At 40.4% G+C, this 22,098-nt stretch overlaps 1 protein-coding gene across 2 annotated transcripts in view; it reads left to right on the top strand.

Moving 5' to 3' along the window:
* LOC137373877 (protein transport protein Sec24D-like) overlaps positions 1-22,098 on the top strand; it is a 282,185-nt gene that overhangs the window by 4,920 nt on the left and 255,167 nt on the right. The window contains exons 1-6 of one of the 2 annotated variants that reach the window (XM_068039404.1): positions 4,077-4,129; positions 11,927-12,127; positions 13,346-13,475; positions 13,950-14,098; positions 18,157-18,441; positions 20,999-21,132. In XM_068039404.1, the coding sequence (XP_067895505.1) occupies positions 11,977-12,127; positions 13,346-13,475; positions 13,950-14,098; positions 18,157-18,441; positions 20,999-21,132 (849 nt within the window). In that variant the 5' untranslated portion in view covers positions 4,077-4,129; positions 11,927-11,976. Of the gene's footprint in view, positions 1-4,076; positions 4,130-11,926; positions 12,128-13,345; positions 13,476-13,949; positions 14,099-18,156; positions 18,442-20,998; positions 21,133-22,098 lie in introns of those variants that run through there. The other variant, XM_068039393.1, reaches the window with a different exon arrangement.

The raw sequence follows: 22,098 nt of genomic DNA on the forward strand, positions 1-22,098 counted from the left end.
TCACTCAAGTTAAGATAGATAGAAGGTAAAGGGTAAGAGGCACTAAGAGTTCAAGGTATAAAAGTCTGCTGTTTTCAGGAAAATCCTGTGTGATTGTCTTAGAAGGTAAGTTTTTAAAGGTGCTGGCCTGTTTGCAGGTTCTCTTGCATTTGCTGGGATGTTAAAGTCTTCTGGCAGTCAACACTTCAGTCTGAAGATGGTGCTGGTATTTCTTAGTTCACTTTTCACAGGCGGAGGAGTTGTTTCAAAGTCACTCTCATTTCTCTGCTGCAGTTGGTTGCAAACTTGTCTCAGCAGGGTTCAACGGTCTTAGCTGGAATTGATCTCTCTCTCTCTAAGTCTTGTGCTGATGTTAAAGATGACTTTCTATGTTCTCTCTGTGGCTGGAGATTTCTGGCTGATGTCTCGATGTTCTGATGTTCTCTTTGTTCTCCAAAAAGGTTGCCTTTAAAGGTAAAACTCATTAAGTGTTAGTTTCGCTCAAGTGGCTTAGGTTTCAGTTCCTGAGAGATTACACAGTAGCTTCCGATTGCAGCCCATTCTTTTCACACTTTATTGTAGTGATTGTAGCTGGAGACGGGGCACCTGTAAGTGCCTTTGTTTTAGCTCATTTTTGTGGCTAGTTCGCATCCATGTGTGATGAGCTATTTACAATTTCAATGCAGACAGGGTTAACGAATTTTAGTTCTAGCAGACATGAATGTGTGTTTCAGTGTAGGAGAAGGTGGTTATCATGTGACTTTGTCCTCCATCTTGTTGAAGGCAAGTGTACCAGTCTTTTAAATTTTTATTTTTTCATAACTCTCCAGTTTATTTTTGTATTTCCATCACTGTACTTCCCATGAGCGGAAAAATATCTTTGGCTCTCTGAATAAAGAGCACCAGTGGCCTCCCTTGTGCAACAGTGGTCAGCAAACTGTATGATGTTCCAAATATCTCCAGCTCCAGCCTAGAAGGAACCAGACTCATAAAAGTTCATCACCACAGTCACCTTCACAGCCACTAGTGAATGGGGTGCTTGCCCTGCTCTGAGTATGCGGTTGTGTTATATTTCAGTGACGATGTCCTTACTGAAGCACAGATGCCTTATACATTGTTCCTTCCTGAGAGTCAGATAGGAGAATTGCTCCCTGACACTCTAAGCGGACATGGCCTCCTGCTGAGAGCCCTTCTCTTCTGATCTTCCCTCATCCAGCAACTTGTCTTATTCTTCTGAGCTTCGGTTCATTCTCCAAGTCATGATGTAGATCAAGGATATTACTGTACCCATGTCTGGTAGCAATTAGTTTGGGCAGAAACCTTGAAGTCAGCAAAAAATACCTCATGCCACTCCCTGTGAACTTTTGCAACTTGAAACAACTATGGAAAGCACCAAACACTTGTAGAATTGTAACAACAGCCAGAAGGAATCAACCAGCAGCTAACCTTTAAGCAGTGATAATCCCTTTAAATAGCACTGGTCCTTTCAACTACTGAACACATGTTTTGCTGTGTGAGGTTAAAAGGGGGCATTGGCTGGAGCGTTGAGCTCCAAAATGGCACCACTGGCACTTAATCAGCATTGCACACTGATGTCATGATCTGCCTGCTCTGTATACTTCCTCTGGCTGCATGAGCGAACACCTACATTAATATGGCATTGGGCTTGATTCACCCGTAAGTTTGTGTACAGCAAATGCCATTTTGGAACTGTAAGGGCACTCATAGCGCTCAAAAAATGGGCACTAACGAGCCCAATTTCTTGTCTCTATCATCGTCAACATTTCCGAATTAGTTAACAAAATTGACATTGTCAGTTTTTCCATCTGCTTTCCCCATTGTTTTCCCAAGGTGGAATGTCTGTTCTCCATGTAGTGCTCAATTTTGGTTGATGATTGACAAAACTCACCGGAACTGAGCAGGTGGATTGGGAATATGGTGGCCCTTATTCAGGATACAAACTGTAACCTTATTATTGGGAGGAGAGTGCATCATACTTAGTCTACGATTCGACAGCTATATCATTTTAATATACTCATGTTGTGAAATCACTTGCCACAAGCGTTACGACCGACTGCTCCAATCAAAGCCCTCAATCAAAATATACGATTCTGATTGTGGTGGGAGAAACACACTGTTAATTCAATCTCGTCCCTCCACAGATCGCCTAACGTGTCATTTTAAACTTTCCAAATTAAAGAAAGATGCAGCCAAATTGTACAATCTATTAAGCCCTGAATGAGGCTAACCAAACCAGGTGTCTTTAAATCAACAAATTAACTGTTTAATTAGAAAAAACTAAATTCTTAAACACTATGAAGATATAAACAACATTTAAAATAGAAAAAATTAGAGTCCTTGCAAATTTACAGTCCAGGATTTCCTCTATCAGGTGCTAACACCAGCTGTTTGGCTGTGTTCTCTGTTAGAACAGACCGTCTTCAACTAAAAACCCAGTCCAAAATTGATTTGTAACAAATGTATCGCTTGATACTCAGTCCAAGTGGCTATATCCAAGGTAACGAGAATGTACCCTTTGAATTGCAATCTCCGAATGACTGTTGCCGGGTAACCAGGATGCATTCTTTGAAGCTGGTTGCTTCCCTCTCCGTATGCTTGTATCCAACGGCAACCAAAATGCACTTTCTCCAAATCCTGAGGCTTGCTGGTTCTTAAAGCAGTATTGATCCTTTGCTGTCTTAAAGACATGCCACATATTTCCCGGAGAAAAAAAACTACAGGACCATGACACAAGTTACATGTGTAGCCAGCCTAACATTATTGTACTACAATTCACCTATGTGTGATCTCGTACTTCTATACTGCTGTAATGACTACAGTCTAAAGAACATATTCTGCGCCCCACAGCAGACAATAGAGCACCTGATCTCTCTTGTTGAGGTTAAGTTATACAGACAGTGCTCTCCAGAGCATTATTCAATTTAAATACAATAACAGAACATCAAAATTGTAAATTTCAGAAATGTCAGTGATTGCCAATGCATCAACTTCAGTACAGCGGATTAGTCAACAAAAGACAATGATTTGAAATGAATCTAGATTAAGAAACAAAGATATCTAGAAAGATACTTAAAATGAATCCAATAGATGATCTTCATTATCCGTCAACTAGCTACCATGAGGCTGGTCATAAATACCACAAGACTTTGCATTATGCCATTTCTTCTGCCAAATGTGAAAGCTTGTAGGCAGGGTCTTCACTTCCCATTATCCCTCTTAAAATGTGCATTGGTGTGGAAGCATCATGCTTCCTCCCATTGGTAAATAGCTTGATGATACTAATTTTTTTTTAAGGTTAATGTGAGGAATGACTATTGATGGAAAATTCAGGTTTGCTACCACTCAGAACAATACAATCATATAGGTCCTTCAGGAGAGGAAGGGTAAAAGAATTTTTAAAAATCCAGCATCTGTAAAGGGAAATGACAAGGAGGTATTTTGGATGTGTACATCATATCAGAACTGAAAGCTAAAAGATAGCAAGCATTTTCATAATGTTCAAATAAAAACAAAGAGAGGAGGGGAGGGGAGGGGAAGAAACACCAGCTACTCCAATCACAGAAGTTAATGGCTTGAACAACTTTTGTATAACACCATTAACATAGTAAAATGTCCAAAGGTTCTTCACAGGAGTTATCAAGCAAAATTTGGCTCTAAGCCACAAAAGGAGATTGTTGCGGTCACGTGGGGTGATGTGGGTGGTTCCCACTGTTCAACACCCCACCTGACCGCAGCAAGTGTATTTGTATTAAGAGTTTAGTTCCTTTCTGTTTTATTTTTCAAATAAACAAACAGCGACAGGTTTTCTTGGTGGTTTTTAAAAACAGGAAGTCAGTTGTTTATTGATTACTTTGCCTTATCCTGAAATTGTCACAACTCATTCACTCGTGCACGCACACACACACACACAAAGAAACTGGAAGAGGAGGGAAAGAGGGAGGTGGGTTTTATGTAAGGGAGAAGGTTTGCAATAAGCCTGTTGAATTCTCTTGAGACTCAAAGTCCAGATAGTTGCAGGTCTGTGGTGATTGTAAATTTCTCTCTCAAGTGAAGGTTCTGTTGAAGTTGGTGGGCCACTCTTCACACTCTGTCTGGTGTATGATGTAGATGTCAGATCTTTTCTAGCATGGTATGTGCTTTCTGGCTTCCTGGAATGCCAGCAGTTACAAGTAGCTTCACCTTCTGGGTCAGTCTCTGTCTCTCTCTCCCTTTCCAGCTGTCTTTTTATAAAGGTAAAACTGTCATTTCTCACCTCCTGTTAGGAGACATTCTGGTTTCATCCCCATGGTGATCACACAATTGCCCGGGATATGGCTACTTCATGCTTCCATTGTTTTAGAAGAAGACATTCAGTTGTGAAATATTTTTAGGATCGGTGTGAGATGGGTTTCATTAATGCCTTTTGGCTTTGAAGATTTGTTCTGTACTTATGTCAGAATGTTTGTATGCGCAAGCATTAATTCCATTTTGTTCAGAGGCCATTTTGAACCATTGTTCACTTTTTAACAAAGTTTCATTTTTTAAAGACAAAGTCCAGTTTTTCTTAACTCTTCAGAGTTACTCCGTGGATGCTGGATCACCGCACCTCTGATGTGCATAACAAGATATTAGGACAGCTGATCAAAAGGTTGATTAAAGAGGTAGATTTTATGAAGTACCTTAAAGGAGGAACGAGAGGTGGAGAGACTTCCAGGGTTTGGGCAGCTGAAGGCATAGCCCCCAGTGGCAGAACAATTAAAGTCAGGGATGCTCCAGAAATGCAGAATTGGAGGAGGGCTGAGATCTCAGTGGTTTGGAAGGCTGGAGGAGGTTACAGAGATAGGGAGGGCAAAGCTTCTTAATAGAAATCTGTCATAATGGAAATATATTAAAAGGATGTGCAGGTAAGAAGGTGAACAGACTCGGGAGAGGTCTACACAAACAAAAATGCAAGAAATAGGGACTATTGATGAAAGAGAGAGAAAATGTGAACTTGTCCACTTTGGCAGGAAGAATGGAAAAGCAGAATATTATTTAAATGGAGAGAGACTGCAGAACTTTGCAGTACGGAGGGATCTGGCTGTCCTGGTACATGGGTCACAAAACGTTAGTATGCAGGTACAACAAATGATTAGGAAGGCAAATGGAATGTTGTTGTTTACTGCAAGGGGAATAGAATATAAAAGTAGGGAAGTTTTGCTACAGCTGTACAGGGTCTTAATGAGACCACATATGGAGTACTATGCACAGTTTTGATCTCCTTACTTAAGAACGTGTTATGATCAGGTGAGGAGGGGTTGAAGGGTTCCCCTCTTTTCCCTCCTTGTTTGACCACAACTGGTTTATTTCTTTCTTAAAGTGAATATACTTGCCAATTCAGAGATTGTTTAACTATTTACATGTTATGATCATAAAAAGAAGCAATTGGACAGGTTTTTCTTTTGTTTAGCAAAGAAATAGGTTAGCTTTATTGTGCTTAAACCAATCTAAGTAAAATAATAAACTATGCCCAACTTTCTGTCATACACACAAATCGGTTACAGAGTGGGGAAGGATAGATTGGTCGAATTAGAGTCCAGAGAAATAAAAAGGGGTATACAGTCTGTGGAGGTTGGTGACTCAGCTGGCTTCAGGCTGAATTCGGGGGTGCTGAAGCTTCCACCCTTAGTCGTCATAATGGTAACAACCAAGAATTTTGTGAGAAATGCAACATCATATTCAAGGTCCTTTACTCAGCTTTGCTGTGCCATTACACTTCTAAGCTCACCTTGAGTCCCAACTGAAATAAAATGAAATATGGCAAGGAAGCATATAGAAATGGAAGAGGTAAACTGATCAGCTGAGAGCAAGAAGCTTTGTGATTTATAAATGGCTTTTGTAGAAAGTGGGGTGAAAAGTCATTGAAATGGAAGCAGCAAAGGACATGAAAGAAGAATGTGAGTAGGAAAGCATCTTGCATAATTATCGGTACTGTGAGGAACTGTTGAATAAAATATATCGGCTATTAATCACATAAAGAAAGACTTGTGTTTATATAGTGCCTTTCACAACCTCAGGATGTCCCTAAGTGCTTTCAGCCAAAAGATGACGCCTCTCCCAGTCCCTTGGTACTGCATTGGAGTGTCAGCCTACATTTTTTATTTGTGTCCCAGTTTCTGGAGTGGAATTTGAACCCACAACTTTCTGACACAGTTACGAATATATGAGTACCGACTCTATTTCCACTCTGCCTTCTACCTCCCAACCAATTTCCAACCCAAGTCAAAAGGCTACCTCCAATTCCGTGTGCTCTCATTTTTGCTAATAATTTCTTGCATGCAAACATACCAAATGCCTTCTGGAAGTCTGCCATCCCTAGACACCTCCTTATCACCTTATTAGTGACCGCAAAAAATTCTAATAGTCAGATGTGACAGCACCTTAACAAAGACATGTCGGCTCTCCTTGATCAGTTCATATTTGTGTAAGCCACTTCCTTTAGTGTTATATTCCGTTTTACATCTGATACGCTGACCATGGTTGTTAAGCTGTACAAGTGGAACTTTACCTTTTATGAGATATGTATTGGTTTTGTATTGTGCTAAATATTTCTTCGCATACCTTCCACTGTTTTGTTATAGGTTTAGCTGTTAACAGCTCATTCCACTTTAATGGGCTGAATTTATGGAGCCCGTAGGAGTGGGATAGGAGGCTCGGAGCGGCCACAAAATTGGGAGGGAGGGTGGTGTTGGAGTGCCCATCACCTTCCTACCACCATGGTATTTTGCCAGCAGGGGAAAGGAAAGGAACCTCCTGCCCAGAGGTTAATTGTGCCACCTAAGTGGCCAATTAAGGGCCTCTTCCCACTGGCATTTCACCAGTGGCAAGTGGGTCCTCTGCTGAGTGGGGAGATCAAATGGTGAACCCTGGTGGCCTTCCTGCGGGCTCATTGGGGATGGTGGCGGGTTGTTGGGGGCTTCTTAATAGGGCACTCTGCGGCCCACAGAGGGGCCTTCTGATGGCAATGGCCACTCCCGTGGCAGCAACCACCCCTGCACATACCCACCTCCCCAGCCCTTGCCGGGGTCTGTCTGACTGATCACCCTACTTACCTTGCTGCGAGGCCCATGTCCATCACTGCGTCTCATGGCTGATTACGGTCCCATCAGTGGCCACTGCTCGCGGCGCTGCTGGGACTGAAGAGCTGCCAGCCCTCCGTTTGGTTGGCAGCTCTTGGAGGCGGGCTTTCCTCCCATTAAGGGACAGGAGCCCCGATGGCAGTTTATTAGCTGCCATAGAATCTAGCTAGGGCTTCCCCAGATGGCCGAGACAGGGTTGCCTCGGCTTTCCAGCCCATCGTCGGGACCACCGCTGCCCTGACAAATTCCATCCCATTGTGTCAGCTTCCATCTCATTTCTTCAAAGTCAGCCTCACTTAAGTTTAAAACATCCGTTTACTTGTGAGCTTTTTCCTTCTCAAATTTAATGTCAAACTCTATCCTGTTATAGTCACTGTTTCCCATACTGTTAGGTTATTAATTAATTCTGGCTCATTACTCATTACTAAATCTAGTAGAGGCTGTTCCCTTGTTGGTGCTAAATGCTTCAGAAGACTGTCCTGGTTATACGCTTGTTACACTCATTACCTTCACTACTTGAGCTGTTTTTCATCTCCCTAAAGTCGATAATGAGGTTACAGCTACCAACGTCTTGGCACAACAGACCATTGGATTGCTGAAAGGTTTAAATGCCTCAAACCATCAGAGGGGCCTGGTCTTAAAGCACAGCCAAGGTTTCTCAATTATTTTGGCCTGCTGCAGTTATATAAGGTGCTGCAAACTACCTTTGTCATGGATTATGAAGAAAAGCTGTGGCCCCATGTAGTGGCAGAAGAGGACCCCAATAAACAGAAGGGATATTAGCTGAACCAGGAGTGTTCAGACATCCTGTGTATGACGGTGATTTGCAAAAGCATTAAATAACCTGGCCAAAAAAAAGTGTCCTTGTCAATGCTATCAGCCTCAAAACTCATGAAAACCATTGTATTTTTTCTGCAACAATCTTATTCCGCCGTGTCTGAAATAAGCTCTCACATCACATTAGAATACCAGTTAATCCAAATTTTATTCACCCTAACTGTGTAGTGCAGATGCATTCACCGTGTTTTCCTTCATGGCTTCCTTTTCTTTGACTGCATATTTTACCTCCTAACCACATGCTCCTACTAAGTGTCCTCAGTGGGAGTTTCGGGAATAGGGATGGCCCAGTCTCTTCTTGTACTGGGACAGTAGATGGCTCTGGAACTACAAAATCATGAGCAATTTTGTGATGGTTTCCTAGACGTGCACAACTTTTTCCAGATCTAGAATTGTTTGAGGGTATGGATAACGTCGAAGTGGTTTTGCCTTGTGTGAGATTTCCACTATTTGCTCAGGATCCTTCCATTTTCCTGTTGCTTATCATTCCCTCAGCATGCTGAGAGATGAGTTGAAGCAGACTACTGGGTAGCAGTGAGGTTGTTGAAGCCAAGCTGTCTCAATCTGAATCCCCAACATGCTGAATCCAGGTAAGACGGAGTGCTGTAGACTGGATTTCAAGGCTTCTAGTGCCCTAGTTAAGGCTCTTGTTATGGAAGCTATGCCTGAGTTTACCATCTCTACAGCATAGCTCCTTGGTTGAGAGTCCTAGTGTCACCAGGCTTTCCATGGTTATCTCAAATGATCATGCAGCCCTGCAGACGCAAATGTTTTGGACATCCCCTATTGTGAGGGCTGCTTGATAAATTTTGAAATGACAGCATACACTGCAGTGAAACTAGTGCTGAGCTGCCAAACCAACCCTATGAGAATCAAATCCCTGGGCTTAGCATTTGAAGGAGACCTCTGGCTATCCATCCAATTCCACCTGCACTCACTTCTCTCACTTGTGTTTCACCAAGTGTTTCTTCCTGCAATTCAGTAATTAGCCTTGTGGAGTAACCTATCTCATGTTGGTGTTTGCCTTTGCAGTGTGTGCCACCTACAAGATGCACTGCAGCAACTCGCCAAGGCTTTCCAAACCTATAACCTCTACCTAACTCCTTCCTTGACCCCATTCCCACTGAACTGATGACAACCTGATTTTCCTTCCAATTCCCCCAGGCCATCATTACTTCCCTCACGATAAACCCCTCTATCCTCACTGCCCCCACCTTCAACCTTTCTTTCCTCTCCAAAGACTTGAACATGTTGCCACTCATCTTTCATGTAACCCCATATTTGAATCTCTTCAGACAAGTATTCATCCCTACCACAGCACTGTAGTGGCTTTAACCAAAGTGACAAATGAATCCACTGTGACTATGGTGCATTATTTCTTCTCACAACCCCATAATTATACCTTTCTTTGAAACACACCTACTTGTATAGTTTCTTTGCCTATAACTATCACTTATTTTGGCTCAGCAAATGATACGTGACTGGTTTGGAGCAGAATTGTGTGATTTAGGGGCTCAAATTCTTGCCTTTATTAGTCTTCAAGGCTGCTGAATCCTGCAATCTTTTCCCTGTTATACTGAATTCATCTCTTTAATTTTCTATATAATGTTGTATTTACTCGACAAGCTCTGGCACTATTTCTTCTTGTGGTTCTTCTCATGATTCTTGAAACCTAAATTGATGATCTAACACAGATTCCAGCTTGATCTGACACTCATTCTATTTGATTGTACTTAGAGTCCCTTTACACCAGCTGTCCTTGTTTTGTTTTATTTTGATCTCCCTATCAGCCGAGTTCAACTTGTTCTTCTTGCTCCATTGCACGTACTCACTTTGTTCCTTCACATTAAATGCTAACTATCTCACTGTCATCTGGATTGACAGAAGACATGGTGAGAATCTGTGTTCTGTAAGAATCAGTTCGGCTTGAATGTTGATCGGAGTTCTGCTAATTCAAACAAGGCAAAGAAAGACCCATGTTTCATTTTCTAGGAAATCTCAATTTATTTTAAAAACTGTTATATGAGCATACATACGAATTAGGAGCAGAAGTAGGCCATTTGGCGCATCGAGCATGCTCCGCCATTCAATAAAATCATGGCTGATCTGTTTGTGTTTCGAATTCCACACTCCCATCTACCCTAATCTTTGATTCCCTTGCCTAACGAGAATCTATCTACCTCCACATTAAAAATATTGAATGATCCCGCCTTAATCACCTTCTGAGACAGAGAGTTCCAAAGTCGCACACAACCCTCTGAGAGCATAAATTTCTTCTCATCTCTGTCCTAAAAGGGCGACCCCTAATTTTAAAATAGTGCCCCCTAGTTCTGGACTCACCCACAAAAGGAAACATCCTTTCCACATCCACCTTGCCAAGAGCATTCAGGATCTTATAAACTTCAATCAAGTCTCCCCTCACCTTTCTAAACTCCGGTGAAAACCAGCCCAGTCTGTCCAACGTTTCCTCATAAGACAACCTGCTCATTCCAGGTATCAATCTAGTAAACCTCCTTTGAACCGCCTCCAACACATTTACATCTTTCCTTAAATAAGGAGACCAAAACTGCACACAGTATTCGAGATGTGGTCTCACCAATGTCGTGTATAACTGAAGCATATCATCCTTACTTTTATTTTCAATTCCTCTCGTAATAAAGGATAGCATTCCATTAGCCTTCTTTATTACTTGCTGTACTTGCATACTAACTTTTTGTGTCTCTTGCATTAAAACACCTAGATCCCTCTGCACCTCATAATTCTGCTGTCATTCTCCGTTTAATTAATACTCTGCTTTTTTATTCTTCCTGCCAAAGTGAACAACTTCACATTTTCCCACATTATACTCCATCTGCCAGACTTTTGCCCACTCACTCAACATGTCTATAGCGGTCTGCAACCTCCTTATGTCCTCTTCCAAACATACTTTCCTACCTACCTGTATGTCATCTGCAAATTTAGCTACCATGCCATCGTGCCCCTCATCTAAGTAATTGATATAAATTGTATAAAGTTGAGGCCCAGCACAGACCCCTGTGGACTCCACTCGTAACATCCTACCAATCAGAAAAGGACCCATTTATGCATACTCCGTTTTCTGTCAGCCAGCCAATCTTCCATCCACGCTAATATGTTACCCCCCTACACCATGAGCTCCTACTTTAGTATTGCTGAAAATAGAGATATGTTGTCAAAGCTTTTTGTCTTGCACTCATCGGGACAATTCACAAGAATACCAATGTAAGGGGAAACATGACTTTATACCATATGAGAAGGAGTGCTGATTGGTTGGCAGGTGAACTCTGATTGGTAGAGGTGTTGCCATGGAGATTGCACGAGTTTATGGTGACTGACAGCTTTGTTTGAAATTTAAACCAGGCAGCTTGACTCTGATAGGTCAAGGCGTTGCCCTGAGGAATGAAGCAGTGCAAAGATACATATATTAATACACAGGGCCCTGTTCTTTGCCGACAGAAAGAACATGTACAAACATTGTGCCTGTTCCAGCTAAAGAAAATAAGTGACAGCCATTCACTGGTTCACTGACTGGAAGAACTGGGCTATTAGATGCTCATCAGATGCTCCCTGTCATTGGTGCCTAGTCTTTTGCACAATGGTACACCTGGCTTCCCAGGCCTTTGAGGTATCCTTCATTCAAGTTTATGATGAGACTTCAGTCCATGGCAATATTGTGCAGCATGCTGCTACAATTTTTCAACCATATCTGGAGTACATTTCAAGGTCTCCTTTGAGTAGTTTAAAATATTTGGTGTTGCTTCAGAGTTCCAAGCTTGCGTTTGAAATACATATGAGGATCTTTGCTTTTGACAAATCAAGAGCTGTTGGCAGGATGTAACTGTGGTTGTGCTGCTGTCAGAAACTGTCCAGACAGTACACCAGAGGCATAATGGAGGTTTCAGAGTGATAGGATCTGGATTGTCCTGCAATCTGTGCATATAACTTTGTACTTTTTCACCCCCACCCCCAACTAGGTTTCTGAAGGATCTAGGTTATCTGAGGAATGAGCATATTCTAAATAAAAATGAGTCAACAAGGATATGTTGCAACACCACCTTATTCTCAAGCTAAACCTGGAATGGGAGGATATCCTACTGGTTTTGGTCCAGCAACTTCACAGCCTCATTACGGCCACTATGGTGGAACGGGTCAACCATATTCTGCAGCTCAAACAGGTAATGCGCGTGGAGAATAGTCCTGAAAACAAGTTTAAATTATATCCAGTTCCTTCCCCACCACCCCACCTCTGAGAGACCAGGCTAGCAACAATGGGACACAAAGGCCCTGAAATTCCTGAGCTTGAGAAGGCACATGGAAGGGCTGGGTGGAGGAGGTAGAGGGGGTTGTAGAGGGGGAGGCCAGAATTTTGGGAGCGAGCTGATTCTGCTGGAATTCTGCCCTGTTTTTTTTTAGTTTGAGAAATTCCAATGGGAGAGAATCGGGCACTTCCACCTCCTCCCTTCTGTTGCTATGTCATTGAAAGAGGAGAGCAACTTCCACCAAAATTCCCATCAGTTCCACCTTTAATTAGTTGCTTCAGTTTATCAGTGTAACTGCAGAGGAAATTCAGTATCTATAATTTTAGCTCATTAAAGCATTTTTTAATCTCTGTCTTTAGAACCTAGTTGCTGCCCTGACTGTATCCAGAATCGCAAAGAAATCTCCATCCACTTTTTTGCTATTTAGCATCATGTCTGATGTGAAAGCTACATCTGATGTTCTCCTGAGACAGAATACAAAAACAATGAATCTGAGAGCAGAAGAATTGACAGTTTGGAAGTTGCTTATTCAGGCCTTTCAGGCCAAGGGTGAATTACCTTGGCCTATCTGAAGAGTAGTACGTTTGGCAGGCAACATTAAGCAGTAGATGTATAAATTGATTGCTTGATATTTGGACACATCTTCTGAGAGTCTGCCCGATCTGTCTTCTGCTCATCCCGGAAGCAGCAGGGGTGAGCAGGAAGCATGCAAACGGGCTCCATTGCACTGTAGTTCTGTCAGGAAATCAATGTAATTTGAGCAGAAATTCTAAATGTTTGTTTTTTTTTTGTCAAATGTTACAGTTTACTCAAACAAAGTTGCTTAATTCAAATGATTTCTAACACCAAATCCTCGCTTTGCTGTGTTATTTCAATTGTATAATTCAAATTGTTAGATCATTTAAATCTTTGTAGCACCAAAACTGGCTTTGAATTCTCAGGAATAGGTTGTATTGTAGACTGTAGAACTGAAGGAATATACAAACAGAGAACCTTTCCAATTTTGCATATTTGTGGGAAAATGTTTTATATTTAGGACTTTTTACATGTATTTATTTCTATGCATTGCTACTGTCCTGGAGGATTAGTTATTTAAGTATAGGCTTATGGTTGATAGATGTATTTTCTTTTCAGGGCTTTTAAAACCAGTATCTTCACCTCATGGGCCTTCAGTTCCTGCTGGTCATCCACCACCTGCTCCTAGCCAGTTTGGCCAAACTAGCCTCCAGAATGGAATATATAACCCTGCAAACCAGATGCCAAGGTATTTGCCACAACACACAGTGCAATATTTGCATAACACCATTTTACACTTGCATATACTCTACTTTGTTTTTATAAAACTGCATAAACCCAGCCTGTGTCTTAAGAGAGTGACCTAAGTGCGCTGCATTACTTTTAAATTTGAATCACCAGTTTCATTGTGAACTAGTGGCAGCAGAGAAGCGGATGTGCACTAGAGTTTCCAACTCCAGTTAGATACATTCCTAGAGTTTTATTACATGATCAATTGCCTTCAACCGCCTTGACCAGCCTTTTATAAACTGCATAAGCATTGCATCTTGCAGAGTGTAGGGCTTAATATGGTAGCAGGCTTCATTTGGTTGAAAAGTGTACCACATGCCAAAAAAATTAAAGTTGTATTTCCATAAACTACCCAATATTGAAGAATGGATTGAAAGTTGGGGATGCTTTAATAGTTACTTACTTAATATTTTTATTATTTATTTACTTCCAGCTATGCAGCTCCTTCTTCATGCAGTGGTCAGACACCTCCCCTTCAATCCCATGGTCCTAACCCACAGCCAAATTACCCGAATATTGTACCACCTGTATTCACACAACAAGTCACCAGTGGGCTTGCAGCCATGCAAATAAGTGGCTATGGTAAGTTTCTTTTAAATGAAGTAACATAACAAACCACTTGAATATTTAGGTGGGTGCAGTGGAGAAATAAAGACAGGAAATGAGACTTAGACATATTTTAAAGTTTCAAAAAGGTTTCTGGTTCTAGATGGTTTCTCTGCAGTTGTCCCTGTTGACGCTCATCTTACAATTTCTTCAGCCTTTTGAACAGTGAGCTAACAGGGCATAAGAGTGGAGTTTAAAGAAATTGACATTTTTAAACTTCATGTGACCTCACATTCATGTGAAATGTAAGATTTCCTGAGGGACATGTATGCTTTGATGAATTTAGTTCTGTCTTGCTGTTTGAAAAATCAAAAAGAAACTCATCTTAGTCTCCTGCGGTGATTCTGGGATGTCTGAGGTTTTAATAAAATACATTCAGCACATTGTTAACATCATGTCAGCAGCTCAGAATCTCTACAATTGCTCGTTGTTGTTTTAGCTTTGTGCGTGAAACTGATAATTTACTCCTCTGGAATTCATGTAAATGCATTTTACATTGACTAATTTTCCTTATAAAATACAAATGATTAGATTGGATGAAACTGCTGAAAATAGAAACTTCAGAGGAAGTGACTTTTGTATGCAAAGGAAATTCAACAAAATCAGATTTTAAAAAAAATTGGAGCTAATGTTTTCTAATTCAAAACTTGCTAAATGTTGGATTTATAGAAAAGTGATTCAATATGTATTTAATTTACATATTTTGGAAAAATGTTTGTGATTTCACCCAAAAAGATTGTGGCCCTAAATGTATGCCATGAAAGTTTAGTGTGTTGGTCTGAAATTTCCCTCTCCACTATTTTAAAGTAGTGGAGACATAAATTTCTGCTGAACATGTTGACCATTTGTATGCTTAAATCCAAAATTTAATTTTAGGACCCTCGAGTCTAATTAGAAATACTAGTGTTGGGTCCCATGGGGTAGATTTGTCTGACTATCAAACAGGATGTGACTCTCTATAGTAAAAGCAAAATACTGCGGATGCTGGAAATCTGAAATAAAAACAAGAAATGCTGGAACCACTCAGCAGGTCTGGCAGCATCTGTGGAAAGAGAAGCAGAGTTAACGTTTCGGGTCAGTGACCCTTCTTCGGAACTCTCTACTTGCCTCGATGGAACTGGAGTGAGACCTGACCAATTTTCAGGGTTTGGCCTCATTAGAATAATGTTGGCAGCACTAATCAAGTAGTGACAGCTGAGATTAGTGACAGAGACTTGTGTGTCCTTGTACATAAATCACAGAAAGTTAACATGCAGGTGCAGCAAGCAATTAGGAAAACAAATGGTATGTTAGCCTTTATTACAGAGTATAAGAGTGAAGAAGTCTTATTACTGCAATTTTATAGGGCTTTGATGAGATCACACCTGTCGTATTTTATACAGTTTTGGTCAATCACTAGACTGATTCCTGGGTTGAGGGGATTGTCCTATGGGGAGAGATTGAGTCGACTAGGCCTACAGTCTCTCGAATTTAGAAGAATGAGAGGTGATCTTGTTGAAACATATATGGGGATAGTGCGTGAAGGTGGAGTTGAGATAGATCAGTCATGATTGTATTGAATGGCGGAGCAAGCTGGAAGGGCCGAATGACCTACTCCTGCTCTTATTTCTTATGTTCTTATGACAGGCAGTCTGCCAATTGGTGGGGCGGGGGGTGGGGGGGGTGCGGTGGTGTGGTGGGTACTGGAATTCTGGTTACTTCCCTGTGAAATTAAGCCCAACAAGAAACCTTAGAGAGGGGGATGCTGTGGAATGTGACCAATTAGACCTTGAACACAGAAATAATCTGCGCCAATCTTTGTTGTGCTGCCCCTGGAAACATGATGCCACACATAACACAGGAGTTGGCTGCACTGCCACTCTTCTTTTGTCTAACTAATTTACAGATGTTAGCCTGAACTTCCACTAGAATCTAACTCTCGCAAAAATCAAACTCATTTCAGATATTAAATTATTTTTAAAAAAGCTCTCACTTACCAGTCTTCACTTTATAGCTTCAGGCCAAATATCCCTTCAGTTATCATTTCTGAAATGGGCAAAACTTGCTCCCTTAAATCTCACGCTTTTGATTTTCTCCAAAAATAAAGAACAATAGCATTTGTTTAATTGGTAGGTGGGGGTGGTCAGTGAGAGAAAACAATCCAGCAAAAGATGGTTGGGCTTTAATGAAGACAACAACTGGTCATTTACCTGCTCTCTCCTTCTGCTCTCTGAAACTGCTCATTACAAATTATTCTACTGATTTTAATGAGCATTAGGAAAATGTTCCACCAATCATTCACTCTTAACTCCTGTCCAGTTATACCGCAAGGCTGAACTGCCACCGAGGCTAAACTCCATACCATTCTGGCCTTCCACCCTGTGCTGGCCTCTCTCGTCTTGTGAGCCTCACAGTGAATCAATGGAAAGTCCTGTAAGGCCTACTGACCTTGTAACTCCAGCAGCCTGTTACCGTTCTCACTGCTCTTCCTCAGCTGAGACTATTTGAGGAATGACTGAATGAAAATCTAATTTTGACTGATATTTGACAGATTTCTGTATCTTGAAGCTCTACTGTTTAGCTGTTCATATGTCAGTTAAGATATGCAGATGTTTTCTCTGCTTCAGTACCTGCTGTACATGTGCATTAGGAATGCATTGCACATGTGTCACCTGAGCCCTGCAATATGGTTCATTTTCTACAATTCTGACTATAATGCCAGGTTAACAGAAGCCTTCAGGACTATAGCATCTAAAAACTGTTTCCTCTTATGAAATGTGTATTGCTTTCACTCACTCCCAAAATTACTCAACTTTAATTCTAAAATAAGACAGGTGATAGTCAATGTCAACAGTAATTTCGAAGCTTGTGTATTTAGAGCCCTCCCTTATATATGTTGTCTAATTTGTTATGGCACAACTGCTCAAGACAAAGCCCCCAATCAATATATATATAATTCTGATTGCGGTGGAAGCAATGCACTGTTATTTCAGTCACGCCACTCCACAGGTCACATCATACGTATCTTAAAGCTTTCCAAATTAAAGAAAACAGCAGCTGACTTGAAACAATCTAGTAACCCCCGAACGAGGGGAACCAAACCAGATATCTTTAGATATCAACAAATTAACTGTTTATTAAAAAAACTAAAATCTTAAACAGTACTAAGAAAAGCCAATATCTAAAGACTTTATAACTGATTTTAAAAAACTAACTCCCGCATTCGCATACATACACTCAAACTAATAGTATTTTTGTTATTTAATTAGCTGCGCAAAAAAATAGAAATAACAATAAAGTCTTTGCAAATACGTTCCTGACGAAGTGGAATCTTCCAATGTGGAAAAAGTCCAAGGTCGCTTGAAGTCTTCGCAGTTGTCTGATGGGGGAAAAAAACAGGTTCTTCAACGATGGGAGATTCAGTAGTCCGGTTCAGCAGTTGAGGTATTCCTCTTTTTCCAGCGATGAACACAGCAGATCAACCATTTGCTATTTTTTTTTTACAAGAATTAATTTGGCGTGACTTTTCAGAATTCTGAGGGAGAATAATAAATAGGGTTTAAATAGACTGAGGGAGAGCTCTCCTATTTCTTTCACGTGCCAGAACTGTCTGTATCAACTGTCTCTGCAAAGCCAATTTTCAAAGTCAAACAGCAACATTGTATGTCCTGTTGTCCCTCTCTGTATGGTTGTATCCAGGTAACCAAGATGCAGCTTCACTCGGTAACCTGTGAAGCTGGCTGCCTTAAAGAAGTACTGATTTCTTACAGCCTTAAAGGCACATCACTTATTTCCCGAGGAGAGAAAAAAAAACAGGATAATGACAAATTAAATAAAAATTTGTCATTGTTGTAGGTCTCCATTAATCTAGATGTAGTTTGTTAATCACTGCTTAAGTATGTCACTAAGCACATGCAGAATATTGAATGTGGCATTTAGCACATGTCAATTTTCTAATTTTACTGTTAATGTTCTGGAAGCATTACACATATTAAAGTAATACTGGCTTTTCAATTAATTTTTGTTTAAATCATATCTTTTTTTGTTATGATTAGGTTCTTCTCAAGCACCCCCACAAAGTGCCCCATCACCATCTGGACCACCACTCCGGTCTTCATTCCAAGGATCTCAACCACAACAACTTTTACCTCCGATTTCATCTCCTACATCCCAAGGTCTGCCTGTTGCACCTGGTATCCTAGCAACAACAGTGCCCCCTGGAATGACTCCGCCTTCCCCTGTAGGCATGCATATTGGTCTTGCTGGACCCAATCAAGGCAATGTTGGCTATCAGCAGGTTCCAGGCCAGCCTCCTATGGCTGGGTATTTACCACAGCAGGGTAAGTACTCCTGTCTTTTGATATTTATGTTAAAATATTCATTAACAATGCGTTATCCTGGTAGTAATCTGAAATTTTTGATGTCTTGAATTCAGCCCAAATGGTACAGCTTTCTTCTTCAGAATTACAAGTAGTGCAAGTTAAAGGAATTCAAATATTACTATAATATCATGAGCAATCAAAATTCACATTTTAATAAGAAATATTACCTGGTGCAGTAAGATGGCTGTGTGAAATGTGGAATGTGGACTGCATTACTAGAAAATTGACAAAGGCATTATACTAAAAAAAACTTGCATTTATGTAGTGCCTTGTCATGTATCGAGGTTCAAAAGCATTTCACATCCAAATAATTACTTTTGAAATCAGTCACTGCAGGCAAAGCTGGAAGCCAATATGTGCATGATTATGTTCCACAAATAGTAAATGAGATGATTGACCAGTTAATCAGGTTTTAGTGGTGTTGGTTGCCAATCTAGCTTTGGAGAAGAAAGGTTATCTACTTCAGCAATGTGCAATCCCACCTGATATAGGGCTAAAATAGAGTGAAGATTTTGATACTTCTTGCGTAAGTAAATCTCAGAAATCTTAGGATTGGGGGAAGTGAACAATTAGCATTTATTTTGATTATCGTTGGTAATTATTATTTCATATGTGTGCAGATTATAAGTGATTATTTCAATGCCTGGAATTTTCCAGGGGTTCTTCTGATCTCCCTATCTAAACTTTGGCAGAAGATTGGTGGACATCCCAGAGAAATGGCAAAATTAGATGTTGTTTCTGAGGTTTCTGCGAACGTCCACTCACATTGCAGCAGGAACTTGGAGAGCCACTGCCTAAATTCTGCTGCCATACATTTAACTGTGACACCTAACTGTCAAGACATGGTGCACCAGAATTAAGAACCTATTTATTGTTGCTCCAGGAGCACTATGTGGCAGAATTAGCAGCATATGTTGCCGTTAATATGATGAGAGCCATACGTTAATTCACTGTAATGAAAGACTGTTTTGACTCACTCACACATCTTTCACATTAGAAAAGAATTACAGTAAAATCACCACGACTAGTAATAGTGCTTCAGTAAATCACAGGTTAGTTTTATGGGGAATAGAAGACTTGGAAATAAAATGTAAGAGCATTGAATAAAAATCATTTTGTGAAGGTGATATTTTAGTTATTTAAAGTTTATGGCAGCTATAAATTTCTATTTTTTTGAATAAACTGTAATTTTAATACTTTTGATTAATTAGAGCTTTATGAAATAGGTGTTGTAGAAATTAGCATTGTGACAAATTTGTCTGAGCAGGAAGCCAAGGTTCAGGGTTTAGGCTTTGGACTGGAGGAGGGAGTAGGCCGGCTAAGGCTCTAGACTCAAGATTCTAGGAAGCTGGAAGATTAGAGCTGAGGAGCCAACTGCAGCATTGTATTTCAACTGGGAACATGGAGGTTAGTGCCTGGTTACCACATGAACACGAATATATGAAAAGTCAGTTGGTCATAATGGACCAATCTGATCTGTGGAACACAGTGGAGAACTGGTTATTTTTTCTTAATTTATGTATTGATAACCATTGAGTAAATGGAATTATTTTCCAGCATCATCTGGAAGCATAGTAGTAAGGGTATAAGCTTAGTGGTAATGAGGCTGAGATTGGCACCGTGGCAGGAGAATGATCACAGAAAGTTCCCCCTCCCTCCCCCCCCCCCACCCCCACCCCCACCCATGGAATTATTAAAGGAACAGACCAATGAAACTAAGGGGAAGTTACAATTTGACATTAAAATATAAGTCAGTGACTTATACTTTTGATCATGATACATGCTAATGATGTGCAGGGCAATTTTTGTTTCATCGTGATTTTTTAAGTTTGATTATAGCTATGATAAATGTTTTGTAATAATGAAGTGAAACTATAGAAACTTGTGCCCAGGATGCAACATCAATCAGGGTGTGTAACCACTTGTTATTATAGAGCTTGAAAGAATTTGAAAGCACTTGATGGATCCCTTTCTCTCAAAATATAACTACACGTGAGCTTCTTTCACACACTCGAGCTTCAAACCGTTCAGGCACACTTTATTGCAATATATAATTGGACCCATCATGACTGTGTTGAACAAAAGCACTGATGGGTTCTTTTCTGCCAGAGTGTCAGTTTTAGCTTGTGACCAGTCCAAGCAGTCAGAAACATACAGAAATTATTGAATGTTGTAACCCTTTATACTGATGTGCAATAGATAATATAATACTAAGAACGCTATTTGCCTGATTGCTGCTCTTGATTGGATGTGCCTTGCTTATAAATTAAATTATAGACAAAGTAGAAACAATTTTGTACATTTCTGTAGTTATTATAAAACAGCAGACACTTTAAGATTAATATTTTTGAATAAATGTTGAGTCTGTTTATGTTAAATCGTTAGTGGATCTTTATAAATGCTGCTATTTTCCTGAACAATGCAAACAAAAATGGTTCATAGAAGTCATTTAATCTAAAATTTATATAATCTAGAACAATAAGTTGTTGTTTCCAGTATTTGTGGTTCTTTCCAGGAGGTATGTATGGAGGGCAACAAAGAGGGCTTCAGCCAAATTATCCTGGTGCTTATCCAGGGGCCCCAGCAACTGGTGCACAGCTTGCTGGACCTCAACAGAAGAAACTTGATCCTGACTGTATCCCTAGCCCAGTAAGTATAGTACGGTAAACAACATACGTGTTACAGTCCACACAAAAAAAAGAGATAAATAATGCATTATAATTCCTTTCGTCACTCTTGACTAGTCATATATTCCACTTGTACTTAGAGAAACATTCTAGCTGCATCAGTAATGCAGTGAAAATTGTTCTTTTATCACAGAAGAAAGCAGATAGTTACTTCTATTTCAATTATTCACCTGATCAGGTAATATGAAAAATAAGTCTTTTCATTTCAACCATCATTTTCACCTCATTTTGGGGCTTCTAGATTGTACAGCAGACATCAACTATCAATGTGTCAACAAATAGTTTTATACAAAATCAACTGACTTTGTAACCCTTGATACCAATTTGAAGTGCTCAGATTGGGGAAGATTGAGCACTGGTTGTGTATTGAATTTTTCAGCCTTGGGCACCTCCCAGTCTACATTCAGTACTGGAAGGGGTAATAGTTCAGGCATTTCCTATGGATCTACTTGGTGGTGCTTCCATAACTGATGTCAGTTGAGTGGCTCCCTGTCGAGACTACTCTGGATATCTGACAAGTCTGGTAGAAAATCTTCTTCCATCAGCCAGATCTTCTTGTACCTGTGAGACCTGCCTCACAGTTAGTTTTAATTCTTCCAAACAATTGGCAGTCCAGTACATATAGTAACTTCCTCTGCACTGCCTGTCTTAGACTATTCCATTGATAGCTTGCTGAGGAAGGGAAATCCTGGCATTAAGACGAGATATGATCCACAGTATCTTAATTCAGTCCAACTTAAACTTTTACTTTTTCAACACACCATTAACATATTGTTTGCCTTTGCTCCATGACCTTTTGGTCAGCTATGTGGCCTTGTCCTATCTGCACCTTCTCCTTTGTTATCTCTTGCCCCACCTCCACCTCACTTGCTTATAACCTGTGACATCTTTAATATTTGTCAGTTCCGAAGAAGGGTCACTGACCCGA

This window comes from Heterodontus francisci, chromosome 1, assembly GCF_036365525.1.
Source record: "Heterodontus francisci isolate sHetFra1 chromosome 1, sHetFra1.hap1, whole genome shotgun sequence".
NCBI lineage: Eukaryota > Metazoa > Chordata > Chondrichthyes > Heterodontiformes > Heterodontidae > Heterodontus > Heterodontus francisci.